At 32.3% G+C, this 17266-nt stretch overlaps 1 protein-coding gene across 2 annotated transcripts in view; it reads left to right on the top strand.

Annotated features, from left to right (window-relative positions):
• Cmc1 (C-X9-C motif containing 1) overlaps positions 1 to 17266 on the top strand; it is a 75416-nt gene that overhangs the window by 20246 nt on the left and 37904 nt on the right. For both annotated transcript variants that reach the window (XM_019209639.2, XM_010638280.3), the window contains one exon: positions 5377 to 5466. In XM_019209639.2, the coding sequence (XP_019065184.1) occupies positions 5424 to 5466 (43 nt within the window). In that variant the 5' untranslated portion in view covers positions 5377 to 5423. The remainder of the gene's footprint in view (positions 1 to 5376; positions 5467 to 17266) is intronic.

The following is a 17266-nucleotide window of genomic DNA, read 5'->3' as shown; positions in this document are numbered from 1 at the left end:
TATGATTCACTTAAGTTACAAAAAATAGTATGTAGAGTTTTGTGTGCTGTTCATACATTTTCCTAGGGGTAGCAAATAACTGTAGAAAAATAAAAACTAAAACTGTCAACTAAATTATAGGCCATCAGTTTTATTTGCACTAGTTTTATCCATCTTTATACCATGTTCCTATTCTTACAAGGAAAGTTTTCAGTGTTTTACCACCCAGTATGATGTTAGCTAGAGGGCTTTTATAAAATTCTTCATTGGGTGAAAGACATGTCTGTCTATTCCTGGTTTACCGAGAGGTTGAATTTTATTTGAGTGTTTTACTCCATCAGTTGATATGCTTGTATAACTTTATTTTTTCCAGGATGTTAATAAGATGGAGTATACTGATTGAACTTTAGATTAGTAAACCAGCCTCGTATTGCTGGGATAAACCCAACATGGTTGTGTTGTGTTTTTCTTTTTATATATTGGTGGGTTTGATTTGCTGATATTTTTATTGAAGATGTGTGGATCTATGTTCATGACTAATATTGGTGTATGTGTGTGTGTGTGTGTGTTGTGAAGACTGTCTTTGATTTTTGTATATGGGTAATAATTATATTGGTGTAAGATGTGTTGGGAAGAGATTATAGAGTTAGTATTATTATTTACATATTTTGAAGAATTTACTAATCAAGCCACCTGGGCCATTTTTATTGATCTTTTAAAAAAGAACCTTTAGGTCACCTCATTTATATTTCTGTTGCCAATTTTGTCACTTTCTGTTCTTTGTTATTTTCTTCTTATGTGAAATTCTTTTTTTTTTTTTTTTCCTTTTTCTAGTTTTGTCCAGTAGGTTAGATTCTTGGTTGAAGCTTTCTTTTCTACTATGAGCATTTATTGCTCTAAGTTTTTCCATAAGTACTGCTTTAACTTTGTTTCACAAGTTTGAAATGTTGTGTCTTTATTTTATTTAGGTCAATGAAAATATTCTTTAATTTTTTTATACATCCTCTCTGACTATAAATCATTTAGAAATGTGCATTTTAATTTCCAAGTGTCTTCTCCTGTTGTTGATTTCTAGTTAATACTATTATGGTCAGAGAAATTTGGTTTCAAATTTTAATATGGCTTTAGATTTAGCTATAATGTTTTTGAGTTTATTTTTTTTTATTAATTGCACTGGCAAATACAGTAGGCATGCATAGTTTATCAAAGTCTCTATCATCGTAATTTTACCATGTAAGTGTAATGTAGATGAATTATTATGACCAAAATTGTTTACCCTATTCTTTGATGCTGTTTTTTAGTATTACCTCTGCTTACATTGAGAATACTATAATTTTTGCTTCTCAGAAAGAATTTTAACACGCCCCTCCAAAAATACTAATGTACCTCTCTTGTTGCTCTTTCATTATTCTTGTTGTTCTGTTTTATTTCTTTCCTTTCTGAATAACTTTTGAAATTAGATTATTTCTATTGATTTAACTTTTAGTTCTCTGATCTTTTTCCCTGTGTCATCTCTGTTTGGTTTTTGTATGTTGATTTGCATCTAGCAATCTTGATAAATTCTCTTAATTCTAATAGCTTTTCTGTAAATTTAATTTGTATAGCTATAGTTTTATTTGTTCCTTTCTAATGTAGTCACTATTTATTTTTCTCACCTTATTACATTGGCTAGAACATCCAGTATCATCTTAAATAGAAACGGTAAGGATAATCTTCTTTATTTTATTCCTTATCTCATGGGAAAATATTCATTATTTCATCAAGATGGTTTTGAATGTGTGGTTTTTCTTATAAATGTTGTTTGTCATGTTGAAAAGTTTTTTTCTCTTCTACCTTAGTAAGAATTTTTATTAGGGGTGAAGATTGGATTTTTGTCAAGTGTGTTTTCTGTGTCTGTGATTTCCATGTTTTTTTTTTCCTTTTTAGTTACAATAAGATAACTTACGCTTATTGGTTTTTGAATGTTAAGTGAATTTTGCTGTCCTGTGATAAACTTTACTTGATTGTGAAGTTTTATCTTTTATATAATGTGTATACTATGTGTGTACATATATACACAAACATATAATTTTAGAATGAATATATATATATATATATATACTTATACTTATTAATCTAGTAATGTGTATATACCAGATTCACTTTGCTGACCTTTTGGTAAGATTTTTACATCTGTATTTACATCTGTAGGATATTAGAGTGCTGTTTTTTATTGTATCTTTGCCTGGCTTTGGTATCAGGGTAAAGTGGTCTAAGAGAAATTTTCTGGAAGAAGAATGTGTCTGAAATTGATTTTTTTTTCCCCTTAAATATTCAGTCAGTCATGAGGGAAGCTGTCAGGGCCTATCACTTTTCTTTTAAATATTCATTTAATTTATAAATACATATAGGACTATAATTGGTATGAATGTTTGCTTGAGCAAATTTTGATTGATTTTGTATTTAAGAAATTTTTCCATTTTATTTTAGTTGTCAAACTTATTAACCTAAGTTTGTATGTATTGTATGTAATGTTTCCTATTTATCATTTTAAAACATTCATCATTTCTAATGTTTGAAATTTGTGACCCATGTTTGTTTTCTGATTAGTCTGGCTAGTGGTTTATCAATTTTAATGTCCTCAAAAAATCACTTTTAGTTTGATTCACTTTACAGTACTTCTGTTTTGTTTGCTTTGTTTTTTTATTTCATTGATTTCTGCTTTGATTTTTATCATTTCCTGTCTTTGCTCCCTGTTTTTTTTTTGTTTTCCTGGTTTCTTAAGGTAGAAGCTTAAGTTGATTCAAGAACTTTCTCTTTTTTCACCCTCTTAGCTTTTAGTGTTACAAATTTCTTTGTAAGTACTGTAATAGGTTCATCATACAGAATTTTGATATCTGTGTTTTTCATTCATTTCAAAATATTTTCTAATATGTCTTTTGATATCTTGGGCCCATGGGATATTTTAAAATATGTTCTTTAGCTTATAGATATTTGGAGATTATCCAGAGATCTTTATGTTACTGATCTCTTATTTAGTTACATTAGTGTCAGCAAATGTACCTTTGTACAGCTTGAATTTTTTCACATTTACTGAGATTTGTTTCACAGGCAAAGTTGTTTTATTTTGGTAAATTTTCTGCTGTTATTGAGTGTATTAGTCTCTAAATGTTATTTGGGTCAAGAGAGTTGATAATATCGCTCAAGTACTTTAGTTTTAAAATGTAAACGTAAATGTACATTTTTCTCATGTTCTCCTTGTTTCATGTTTATGCATTATGGATTCATATTTATTTGCTCAGAGTATATTCTCTATGAATTCTGTGGTATATTTTGTTTTTCAAAGATTATAACATTACTTCCCATCCCTCATACTCTTGTAATGTGGTCTTGACGCAAAGAGTGGAGTCTTAACCATTTCTCTGCTCCCACTCCAACTTAAGTAAGGGCTATTCTTAATGATTTGAATGAATCAAGTCATTCATTTCACTTGAATAAAATTGTAAAATGTAGCAGCAATGATGTTTTGTGGCTTCTACGACAAGGTCAGAAAAAGAATATGACTTTCACTTGGTTGATCTCCAGATAGTCCTTCTCAAATTGTCCTTTCTTATAACCCACTTGCTGAACTGTAAGAAGCTAAACTAAATGAAGAAGCGATGTGTAAAGTGATCTGGTTTATAATGGTTACTACCTATAGACCATTCCAGCCTGGATATAAAATTTATGCATGAAGAAGGAAATCATTTTGGGAGTATATACTCTAGTCCTAGGTTTTTCAGATTTTGAAATCAACATCAGTCATTTGAGTCCAGATGAGGTCCCTCTGCCCTGTAGATTCCTAAACATAATAAAATGTTTATTGTTCTACATATACCATAATTTGCTTAGTGGTTGCACAACAGTAGTAGTGAGGAAATGATATCTTTTCTTGTTGAGTTTGAAAGAGGTAAACATTTTTGTTTCTGTATATCTGAAATGTGTTTAACGTTTTCATTGACTCTAGTAGTAGTAGTCTTAAATATAAGGGAATTCTTTGTCAGACTTTCAAGTTATGTTTCTCTTGTCTTGTAGTATTCATATTTTGCCAGTGAGACATAATATACATCTGAGTCTCATTCCTTTTTTCAGACTTAAAATTGGCTTCAGACTTTCATTAAGTGCATTTTAGATAATTCATGTTTTATTTCTGTTTGTGGACTTGTCTTTTTATTTGCCTCAGTATATTTAATACATAGATTCAAAAATCTTACTTCCTTTAACTCTCTTAACTCTCTTAGGAGTTACTTTTTTTATTATCAATAACTTGCCATTCTTTCCATTTTATTGTCCCTCATAAAAATAAAGGTGATTCTTCAATGTGTCATTCTTTTGCTTGCATTTTGAGTTGCCCTCCTGTCCTCTGAGATATGTATATCTCAGTTCTGAGCTGCCTGCCTTCAGAAGTGTTGGGAATAACATACCTTGTATTAAGTACCAGAAAGAGTTTAGACTACAGGATCTTACGTTTCCTAAGTATCACTCGATACTAGCAAACTTCTGAGCTATTGGAGATCCATGGTCCAGGGATAGCAGAGGAGTGACCATTTGATGCACGTACTGAAGTATTTCAACCATTAACTTTAGTTTCTTGCTCCTCTTATTTAGTGCTTCAAAGTGTGGAGCAACACTCTCTTTTGATAGCAGTTTTTCCCTGGGTTCTCTGTGGAATTACGTTGATTTTCTTTAATTTGATGTCACCTGCCTTTTGCCTTTTAGAGAGTCCGTGTCATTTTATTTTCACTGGGGACTTTAACCCTTTCATTTTTTAGAGCTTTCTCAGCATTTAAGAAGCAGATGAGCTGCTGTAGCAGTTATTTTAGTCTCGTGGTGGAAGTTGTATCCTCAGTGCACAGAAATGTCACATACACTGTTTTGGATATGATCCTTTTTTTTTTTTTTTTTTTTTTTTTTTTCTTTTTTTTTTTTTTTTTTTTTTTTTTTTTTTTTTTTTGCTGATTTTTTTCTTAGGCTACTTTTACTACTGGTTTGAAAAACTTCATTTGTTTTTTAAATCTTGTATTTCTTCATCTATTCTTGGATATCTGTATTAATACATTTTTTGTGGGTTATAATTAAAGGTAGATGATTTAGACTAATTTTGATCAGTCTTTTTGGGATATGTCACAAAGTCTTGTGTTGCAATAGTTTGCAGAAATTTTTAGAAAGATGTCATCTATGTCTCTCAGTTTGTTGTTGTATATCACTATTAGAATAATTTTTAGTGATTAAAATAATCACAGTTTTATCAGATGGTAAAAGAGTTATTTAAAAAATGACTTGCATGCATTTTTGTTTTAAATAACTGGAGTGCTTATTTTTTCCCTATTCCTATGATTTACTGTGACTTCACTTATAATAAAGATCTTTTTTTTTCAGATCAGCATCTTAGACATGTTGAAAAAGATGTTTTGATCCCTAAAATAATGAGAGAAAAGGCCAGAGAGAGGTGTTCTGAACAAGTTCAAGGTAAGATTCAAATATTCATGGGAAGATTAAGTTCATTTTTAATAATATGATCTGAATTTAATCCTTAGCCTTGGAGTTAAGTAGTTCATGAATTAATATGTATGAATTGCTTCTCACCCTTTCACTAAAATATCAGTATTTCAGCTTTCAGAACTTCCAGGCAGTGTTCAATTCATTTATAATTTTAAAATATTCCCCCAAATTGCTAATAAAAAACTCTTTCTTTGTCAGAAGTATAGTTTATATACAGAAGAGCTTGATGAGAATATTCTGGAGAAACGAGTTGCTCTGGTGATTTCTGATAAGGAAAGGACAAATACTGAATCTAACATGTACCTGTTTTTCATCTATCAACATAATTCATTCATACACACACACACACACACACACACACACACACACACCCTTAGGATGATTTTCTTTAATATCACTATTTTTGAATTGTTAATGAATCTCAGTAAAGCTTACAATAAGTCTGGGTTTTTTTGCTGTTTTGTGTTTCTAAGTAGGAGATATTTATGTAAATGCATGCATTAGTCACCCTCATATGCATGTTTTCTTTGGAAAACATTTTTAATATTATTCTTATATACTGTAAGTCTAGAAAATTGATTAATATATAACATTGTATTGAAAATATAAACAAAGCAGTGAAAGGTAGAAATTGAGATCACAAAACCATCTGTAAATGATGGATAATTAAAAAGCCAACATCAGTATTATTGTAGAAATAGCTTTTTAAAAAATTCTTCCTTTTTAAATGGCTATCAAAAAGAAGTAGTAAAAATTTACCAACATATTCTCTTTTCCTCACTTTGCCTTGTAGTCATCATTGTTGATGGACCACAATAATTCATAGTGAGGATAATCAACTGCAGTGCTGCTGCAGGTTTCTAGATGAGAGAATCAAGCAGTATCAACTCCAGTTTTAAGACTGTCAGTCTTTGGATGCTAGGAACATTTTTCTCCTTCTTAGCCTCTAGCCCTTAGAGATGACCTTTGCAGTTGGAGAGTGGTGGCAATAAAATAACCAACAGTGTGTGATACTCATTCAATTTTTAAATTCATCCATAAATTAGTAGTTTAAAATAAATAGTCATTTTGTGGCGTTATTCTGGCTTTTTCTGTGAAACAGTTGTTTAGTTAGAGTACTTTCCTTCAGCTCTCCAATCCCAGATGTCAGGAGAAATTAACCTGTTGACACCTAAAAACAGAGTTCACTGCACATCTAGCTTTGGCCAGTGTAATGCTGATATTGTCAAAAGGTAATCTTCCACCTGACTCATATAATTTAAAAATATATGTATCTTGCTTCAGGTGAGGGAGGATAAAACTTAAAAATGGATAACAAACTTATAGGGTTAATGTCCCACTACTAGGACAGTTTACCTGTTGCTGATATATCAATGCACTGTTATAAGTTGTATTCATTCTGTTTTATAACACATTTATCCTGATCCCTAGAATGAAAGAAAGCTAACTCAATTATATACTTAATTTTTACAGATGTGATTTAGATGAAAGTGCAGAATGATTTTATGAATTTGTGTTTCAAAACTGGCTTTCTGTTTTCTTAGAGAAACTTTGTTTTTAAAACAAAAGAATAGAATATAACTTTAAAATATTTATTTGTTTGTGTTATATAGCCACTCTTTGACAATGGTATAGAAAAGAAGGTTTAGTGTTCAGTTCTTTATAAAACTCTAGGTGGTTTTGCATGTTGACATGGTAAAGTTTTTTTTTTAATATATGGAATCTTCTAAAGACTGAAAGCATCTTAAAATTTGAGTTTTGTTTGGGTTATTTTAATGCATTTGTCCTTATTGGGAAGTATTCTGTAATATAATTGATTTTTGAATAGTTTAATTTCTTGTAATCATATTGATTTTTTAGGCCATATGGTCTCAGTGTTTTAGAATGTAAAATCAATCATTTTGTAAAAGAATAATAAATCCTTAATATTCTCCCTGTTTAAGCTGTGTGAATTAGGAAAGAGTACACATAACTCCTGCAGGAGAAGAAAACTGTATTTAAGTTGAACAATAAGGTGTAATTTAGAATCAGGACCCTTCCCTTGTACTTTACTTAGTGTTTATACCTTTGCTTTATTAAATAATTATAGGATTTTACATAAAGGCAGTGTGCATGTTAATTATATGGTTCTTAGATAATGATATAGGAATTTTAATAAGTGATCTGACTTTCTGCTAAATGCCTGAAACATGATTAGGCAGCAAAGCTTTTCTGTTTTTTTTCATGTCATTTCAACTCAGCTGATCATAAAAATTGGGTCATACTGCCAGCTACCCGGGTTTGTGAAGGGAATGGAACAGCTTTTCCAGGGACAAAGAAAAATGAAATCACTTTCAATGAAAGAAAGATGCCTCATTATAGTCACCAACAGCAGTTATTGACAGCTACACTTCCTATTAACAAGGAGCATTTAACTAAGAGTTTGGCTGTTGGATCTTTGGACTTGATCTAATTTGCTAGCATTAATTAGTTTCTTTTGAGGACAGACACTTGGTGCTCACAGCTATAGATTTGGAGGGCTAATTAGGATAGAAAATTGAACAGAATGGGGTAAAGCATTAACCTTCAACCATTACCAGCTGGGACACTGATAAAGACCACAGAGTCCAAATGCTCCCTATTGATGTGAAGAGTACCCTAATGAATATCAATTTCAGCCAGGTTGCTATATTTTTACTAGTTCTCTCTTCATTATAAATTTTTAACCAGCTTCCATGATACCTTAATTATCTGTATACTATTGGTTTTTACTATACCTTGATTTAGTCTGAGCTGTACATCTTACCTAATGTTTAAGTACAATTGAAATTTGTCTTAACTAGCAGATAACATTTAGGATATTTCATTGTTATATACTTTTGTACTTTTTCAACATATAATTATATGATTATAATTTGTTATAAGTTTGTACACAGTGATGTTGACTGAGCCATTTGAATATAATGGAAGCTGTTACTGGATAATAAAATCTCTGCATTTGGGTATCAAGTGTATGTATTATTAAACTGGTATCAATTTGAGAATCTGTCTTTTATAAAATGTTTTTAAGAATATTAGAGACAAAAGTTTGTGTTTATTTTTAAAGAGAAAACTAGTGCTATCTCTTTTGGAATTTAAGTTTATTAGTAAAGGTGGTTTGATGCCAAGATTAAGCACAGCATAGAGGATCTTTCTGTTATGGAAACTTTGACAAGGTTATAAACTGTTGGTATCAAAAGAAAGTTCTTTGATTTAAATAGAACTTTATAGTAGTTTTCTTTTGCCAGTGATATTACTGGCAGTGAGTAGAGCTACTAGAATAAATAACTGAAATATATAGGTAGACCTCAACACACTCTCAACATTGAGAATGAGTAGAACTGACAGAAAACTCCAGAATTGTCAAGTCTAGTGTCTTTAAACTGTACTGTGATCACCTCCCAAATGCCACAACAGAGATTCCCTTTTGCTAACTGTGATAATAGGAATCATTGTTTTGTTCTTGGATCTCGAAGTTACCAAGTTGTGTTTTAGGGAGATGTTTGACAGATTCTGGTGATTGCTTTCAACTCTTTTTTTTTTTTTTTTTTTTTTTTTGTACTGGGGATCAAATTTAGGACCTTGTGCTTGTGAGGCAGGTGCAGTGCCACTGAGATAAATCCCTGCCACTCAACTTTGTACTTTTTTTTTTCTGGTACTAGGAATCGAACTCAACTTTGTACTTTTTGTTTTTGTTTTGTTTTTTTGAGACAGGGTCTTACTATGTAGTTGAGACTGACCTGGAACTCACTATGTAGCCCAGGCTGGTCTCAATTTTACAGCTATCCTCCTGCCTCTGCCTCCCAAGTGCTGGGATTACAGGTGTGAGCCACCACGCCCGGCAGCTTTGTACTTTTTAAAAGCTATTTTACTGTACCAATTTAATGATGTATATTTTCTTTACTAGTAATATTTTAAATACATTTTTTGTCATATTTTCTGGTGAATTACACATTCTGGTATTACAAATTTTTCTTCTGGAAATTAAGAGGAAGAGTCACTGAATTGCTATTGTTTTGTAAAACTTCCTCATTCCTTTGCTTTTTTGAAGTACATAGTGGACATCTGAATAAAGTCTATATTGCATAATGATTGGTGCTTTTAAAATACTAAGCAGTTTTCTTTTTGCCATGACAGATCATGATCAAAATTATTTTGTCATCAGGCTTGGGGTGTAACTTTCTTTAACGTAGGTTCTCCTACTGATGGACTTGTTTCAACCCTTAGGCCTCCTTTTTACCTTACTATTTCTTTAGTGTCTTTGTTACAGTCTTCATCTTCGGCTCAATTAGGAGGATATAATTCTGAAGCAATTATATAAAGTTCAAAGAAGGATGGATTGTTTTTGTCTTTGACATACCACAGAACTATGGGCAAATAACACAGAAGCTGGTTAAATGCTTTCCTTCTGTCATGCGCACATTACTGAAGTATGTTACTTTTTGCTCAATTTCAAAGATACATGAAAAGACCAAAAAAAAAAAAAATCAAATGAAGAACATTTATGATATGCTTTAGGAAGTTTACACAGAAAGGATTTGCAGTATTAAAGGAGGTCGTCAAATGACTACAAATTATATATACTTGGTTAAGAGTCATCAGTCTCTGTATAACTTTGTTACTTGAACTTGCCCAAGCCTTTTCATTTGTTGTTTAAAATACACCACTTTTATCACATATTTTTATCATTTAACTGGTTTACCGATACTGACTAAAGTGGAAATGCAAAACATCTTTAGGCTGGTTTGGAGACATTAAAGAAACAATATACAATATCACCAATTGATAATGTATATCCACTATGTATGAGAATATATTATGTACTCTAAGAAATACAAAATGATCTACAGCGCAGTTGCTGCTCTTTGGAGTTACAGTGGTCTGTGTCAAGTATCCCTACAAGCATCTCTTTGTTCAGTGATTTCCTAGGAGGACTCAGAGTATATATCGTACTCATGGGTGAGATTTATTGCAGTTAAAAGATACGAAGTGAAATAAAAAAGAAAAAAGCACATGGTGCAAAATTCAAGGGAAACTGAGAACAAGCTTCCAAGACTCCCATCCCAGCATATTCACTTAGGATGTGCCTAATTTCTCCAGCATCAGATCACGACATTACATGCGAAATGTTATCCACCAGGGAAGCTTATTGAATACTCAATCTGTAGTGGTTTTGTTGGAATTTAGTTATATGGGACTGCTGTGCCTAACATGTACCAAAACTTCAGAGTCTCTAAATAAAAACTGGGTTCAGCATAACCATATTAGTTGCACATGCATTTCAGCTCAGTGAACCACACTACCTAGTACATAATGATGGAACTGTTCCCTAAACAATTCTCAGAAGCCAGGTAAGGCCAACTTAGAAACCAGCATTTTAAAGGATAGCACTATCTTGCCTTCCATGTTAACCCTTTTCTGCATGTGGGTATAATAAAATTGAATTAGCAATATTTGTGTGTTCCTTTGAAGTCTAATCTTGTAACATTGGAATCATGAGTAATAGACCTTGATAAATTATTTTAAAAATAACTTGACAGAGTTTATGATGGTCATTACTCACTGATCCAGTGGATTGTTATGTTTAACTCATACCCTGTTATTGGACTTAAGTGCTTATTATGATTGTGTTGTTTGATAGTAGCACAGTATTGGAATATGTTACTAGATACAAATACCCTTGACTAACATGGCTAGTTTTATTTTCACAGAGAGTTACAAAATACTGTAGTTTCAGAAGTAAATGAAGTCATAAAATGCCAAATGTTAAATGACTAAATTAGCAGGAAATCTTTTAAGGATGGATGAATATTTAAAACAACTAATTTTTACCTCATTCTTGAAGGTATAGATGTGAAGAGTCTGTATTTGAGCACAAAAGCAACTAGTTGGATGTAAGTGTTTTGGAAGGAAAATGAGGTTGGTTAAAGGCTAGGGGCATGCTGGTATTGGTGTGGGACTGCACTTTTTACTAGGTGGTTAGTATGATTTCACCAAGATAGTGATATTTGGACAAAATTCCTGAAGGAGGTGAAAAAGTGAGACATGCAGATCTCTCGAGAAGAATGATTTGAGCAGAGAAGACACCAACAAGATCACAGTAATAACGGTAGAATCAATGAGGGAGGGATTGAAAAAGGAGGAGTTTAGCAAAGTGACTGCAGGCAAAAATTTTTAAAGTTTTATAGGTACTGGGGACTCCTGGGTAATAAGTAAAGAAATGGAAAGACAAAAATGACTGAGCAGTGGGGTAGTACAGAGTTTGATTATAATTTAATAGCACTCATTGGTATGTTAACAAAGAATAAGGACAAGGGCAGAATCTGGGACTCCAGTATGGATGTGACTGAGATAATCAAATAGTGGATGATGATGAACTAGATAGGCGGTAGAATGGAAGTAATGAGAATGTATGCATCAAGGATAGGTGTTGGAATTGGAGGAAATAGAAAGAAATGACCGTCATATTTGTCTTGAACAAGTAAAAGAGGACAGACTTGCAGAGGTGAGGAAGACTGAGTGTGGAGAAATTTTGTCTTATTTTTTCAATGGTCATTGGATCCATTTTAGTTTTGGGCATGTTACCTTTGAGATGTCTATTAAACATCTAAGTTTGAAACTGTTTTATTAGTCTGTAGTAAAAACTGATGTACAGTGCTAGGTATAGTAGAGAATACAAAGATATAATCCCATACCTCCATAAGGAGACTAGATTACTTGTTCAGTATCATGATTTGCTAATACAGCAGAGCCATTATTAGAATTCAGATTCTTAGTTCCCAGCATAGTAGTCTTTCCATTATAATGTACTATTTAATTATGTCAAAGATAGCAAATACAACTTATCTCTATTAACTTTAATCAGTTTATAGGGACTGCCTAGCATATTGTGAGTGGGACTAATCAGAAAGTAGTGTGTTCTATCTGGGCATGGTGGCCTATGTGTATAATCCCAGCATTCTGGGAGGCTGAAGCAGAAGGATCTCAAGGTCTAGTTCAGCTTAGACATCTTAGTGACTTGGCAAGACCCTGTCCCCAAATAAAAATATAAAATAAAGGCTAGTGAGGAGCTTTTACTGAAGTAGAAATTCTTCTTGATGTATTTGTAACCATAAATTTTATAAAATATATCATTAAATAAAATGTTATAATTTCTAGTTAATTTGGTGAAGGATCCTTAAGAAATATGGATATACTCATATGCTGTGTAAATCAAAACTCAGGGCCATGGCATGCCTCAGATGTAGAATACTTCTTGCCTAATGTGTGAAATTCTTTTAAGTTTAATCCCTAGCACCTCCCCCACAAAAAGGCATGATATAAACTATATACATGGCATAACTCTGTAACTCTTTCTATATATGTATGCAGGAAAAATAAATGTATCCAAAATTTAATAATACATGTCTGGATAGACTGGAGAAAAAAGGATGGATTATAGAGTATTTTTTTTCTTGTATGTAGTTTTTTCATATTCTTCAAAATGAAACCACACTACTTTCTTTAAATAAACTTTTATATCCTGTGTGCGCAGGTTACAAGTGTGTTGCTTGATGCATTATGATACTGAGTGTAACCCAGTTAACCACCTTGACCTCTGAGGTTAAGAAATAGAAATTTTCAGAAGCTAGCCTTTTCCTTTTTTTTTAATTAGTGCATGTTTGCAGCACATAAACTATTATATATTTGTCTTGGGGAATTGGTATAAGCATGTATGTAGTATATCTTGATCATTTTCAGTCCTTTTATCCTCTTTATCTCACCCCAACCTGATTGCCTTTTAGATCTTTAAAATCTACCGTTTTGTTTTCTGTCATCTTTCCTTTATTTTACTTTTTTATTTATTTATGACTTAGGTTTCTATTTAAGAGGAACCATGCAATGTCTTTCTGTGTCTGACTTATTTTACTTAGTGTTATGGTGTCAAATTTCATCCATTTTCCTAGAAATTACATGATTTTACTCTTCTTTAGAAGCTAATCTTTGAGTTTCACCCAAATCACGACCTCCTCCTCCTATCCAAATCACCACTATCCTGACTCCAAACTTCATAGATTGGCCCCTTGTTTTTGAAGTTCAAATAGAATCAAACAGTGTGCTCCTTTGTCTGATTTATTTTGTTCAACAATATGTTTGCTAGGTTCATCTGTGTTTGCTTATAACCATTATTCTTTTATTTTAGATGCCACATAATACCTTTGTGCACATATGTTTAATTTATTCATTCATTCTACTATGGTGGACATTTAGGTTATCTCAAGTTTTCATATAGCTAATGCTTATATAAATAGTTTTTTCATGGTTTTTGGTATCCATATATATAATTTTCTTTTGGTTATATCCTAGAAGTGTCATTTTTGGGTTGTAGAATGTGTGCAACTTCAATTTCTGCTGATAATGTTAAGTAGTTTCTTTTATATGATTGGAAGTCTGCCCATTTTAAAAAGAAAAAACATGTTTATACAGAATGCAGGTGGGTTACAAACATGTATTTCTTACAAAGACTATAATAAATCAAAAGTTTTGCTTCATAATAGAAAAACCCATAAATATAAAAAGTAAAATTTTCTTTGTATCCTATATAAACATAATTGAACAAAAATCACAAACTAGAGAAGTGATATTCTTTTTTATATTGCTAAGTAAAGTAAATTATGGTGTAGTTATACCATAGAATAAAAAAAGTTCTGAAGATACAAAAATATTTGAGAGGTAAGTATTGAGGTGATGTTGAAGTAGTTTAGGCTGGGGTTAGAATAAATTATTACATTTGGTAATTTTTAGGGTCTTGCATTTATTTCCTTTTTAATCAGTATATTTTTACAGTTCATTTTGCTTACATTTCTTGGGTGAAATTGGTTCGTGTAAATAACACATCTGTTTTTTTTTTATTTTTTGAGACAGGGTCTCACTATGTAGTTGAGACTGACCTGGAACTCACTATGTAGCCCAGGCTGGTCTAAAACTCCCAGCAATCTTCCTGCCTCAGCCTCCCATGTGCTGGGATTACAGGCGTGTGCCACCTCGCCTGGCTTAAATAACACATTTTAATTCCTTTTTTAATCCTTTTTCTCTCTCCTCTTCATATTTGACAAAGATTTTATATTCTGAGTGTCTGTGAGACTTATATAAGAAAAATATAGGCTTGACCTGTAATTATAATAGTAGTTTACCCATTATAATAAGCCAAAAATTATAATATTATAATAGCCAAAAATTTAAAATAACCCAGGTTTTTCTTGAAAGGAAAAGGTCTAGACTAATTGTGGTATAGTCATGCAGTGGATTGCTTTTCAGCAGTAAAATCGGACAAACTACTCATTTATCCTACAGCAAAGAAGATTTTTCAAAACTATTATGCTGAGTGAAATATGAGAGAAATACTTTATAATAATGCATACTCTTTGTGTTCTAAAACAAGTAATATTCCTGTGATATTCTAAATAGGAAAAACTAATCCAAACAGTGGTTGCATTACTAGGTTGGGAGTGGGACAGGTTTAGTGACGGGAAAGGGAAAGGGACTTTAAAGAAACTGGAGTTACTTTATGTTCTGTATTTTGTTGTTGGTTGGTGATACAGAGGGGATAGTCTTGTTTCATCGGTGGTATATTTAGGAATTGTTTGTTTCATTGATATCACTATTGCCTTCGCTATCATAGTTAAGTGTACAGATTGATAGGAGAGTCAAATCATAGTAGTATATTGTTTCTACACAGTACTTGGTAAATTACACCCTGATGGTCTAATTTGATCTGCTGTCTATACCTATAAATAAAGGTGTTTTTGAGACAGGGTCTCATTATATAGTGCAGGCTGGCCTTGAATTTACTATGTAGCCCAGGCTGGCAGTCCCCTTGCCTTCATCTCCCGAGTGTTGGGATTATAGGTGTGTACTACCACACCTGGCTAATAAAATTTTATTGAAATATAGACATGTTCACTTATATTGCCTGAGATGCTGGTTTAAAGATGAGTAGTTGCAACAGAGACTCTGGTTCACAAAGCCTAAAATATTTACTGACCTCTAATTTAATTGAATTAATTTAAAATTTAGGAATATAAGAACGGCTTACCAAAATTCCATAAATTTATGAACATTTACCATCTTCCCAGCTCTGCATAACAACTATCTACTTAAGTGTAATTTAAATTGATTCACTGTTTATTCTTGTGGCATTTAAGTGTAATAGAAGAGATAGTTATCAAATATTTGAATTAAAATTATGATTAATACTATGAAGAAACAGTATACAAAGAAGCTTTAATAGCAGTTCTTTTTTTCTTAAGAGTAGGAAAAAATTTATTGAGAGAAAGCCTCTGTCTAAGAGAGACAGAAGGGGTAATAGCAGTCATTTCTTACCATTGATAATATTGTGAGTGTAAAATTTTTCTAAGTTTTCTAGTTGTTTTATGTTTTTCAGTCTGTCATTGTAAAAAGTAATGAAGATTGATTAGATAACCAGACATTTGTTTCTTCAGAACATTTTAACCTTTTTTATAATGTTGCTTTGAATTTACAGAATTGAGTTTAATTTACAATTTACAAAGCTAAGTTTGATAGTTTTTATTGAATATTTGTTGGAAATCTATCATCTGTTCAAATAGAAGCTCTGTGGGAGCAGAGTAGGCATCTGAGGCTGGCTTTTAGGCATCTTATTGTCAGATTGATGAGAGACAAACTAGGCACAGGAAGTAGAATTATACCATCAATAACAATTTGTAATAAAATACCTAGATATTAGTTTAGGAAAAATAAAAACCCGTGGAATTGAGATTTAGGCACATGAGCCCAGATGAAGTGTACGGGCTATCACCTGGACTTCCGAGTGTGCCTGCTGATCTGAGTAAGTATAGGGAAGTTGGGAAAACATTTTATACTTTAGATTTGGACTTAAGGGCACAGAGGTGAGACTGGTCATCTTCGTTTCAGATCTTATAGCATAACTCCTGGTATTGCTTAAAATGTCAGGCCACTGAATAAGGGTGACAGTTGACTATAAGGTAGTTCTAGCTACACAATTAACTGTGATATGTATTGTTTTTCAATTACTTATCTTCTCTATGGAAATTGATAGCAGATTTGTCAGATTTGGGAATTGATCTTAGGACCTTGTGCTCAGGAGACAGACGAAGTACCACTGAGCTATATCCCCGACCCCAGCTTTGTCAGATTTTAAAGTTAATCATCACAAGAATTCAAAGTTAAAGAAAACCCCTCTGGCCTTAGAAAGGGTAAATAGTTAAACAGTAACTTACAGTAGTCCTTCTTTATTCGTGGTTTTGCTTTTTGAGGTTTCAGTTATAAGCAGTGAGCCATGGTCCAAAAATATTAAATGAAAACTTCCATTCTGAAGGATAAACAATTCGTGTTTTAAATTGCATACTTCTCTGAATAGCATGGTGTAATCTCATGCTGTTCTGCTTCATCTCACCCAGGATGTGACAAGTCATACTTTTGCCTAGTGAATCCATGCCATCCCTATCTATCTATCTATCTATCTATCTATCTATCTATCTATCTATCTATCTATGAGCATATGCTATCCACCTAATTGTCAGTAGCGCTCTAAGTTATTAGATGAGCTGTTGTGATATTGGTACATCTGTGTTCAGATAACCTTTCTGTTACCTAGCAATGGCACCCTAGCACAAGCGTCATGTTGTAGAGGAGGCACCAGGGTATACAAGGGTATGGAAGCATACATCAACACTGTAGGATGAAAAGGAAAAAAAATATTGTATTTGTA

The sequence above is a fragment of the Fukomys damarensis genome, unplaced genomic scaffold, assembly GCF_012274545.1.
Source record: "Fukomys damarensis isolate Sample0158 unplaced genomic scaffold, DMR_v1.0_HiC HiC_scaffold_28, whole genome shotgun sequence".
Classification (NCBI taxonomy): Eukaryota; Metazoa; Chordata; class Mammalia; order Rodentia; family Bathyergidae; genus Fukomys; species Fukomys damarensis.
This window is presented reverse-complemented; position numbering and strand designations above follow the sequence as displayed.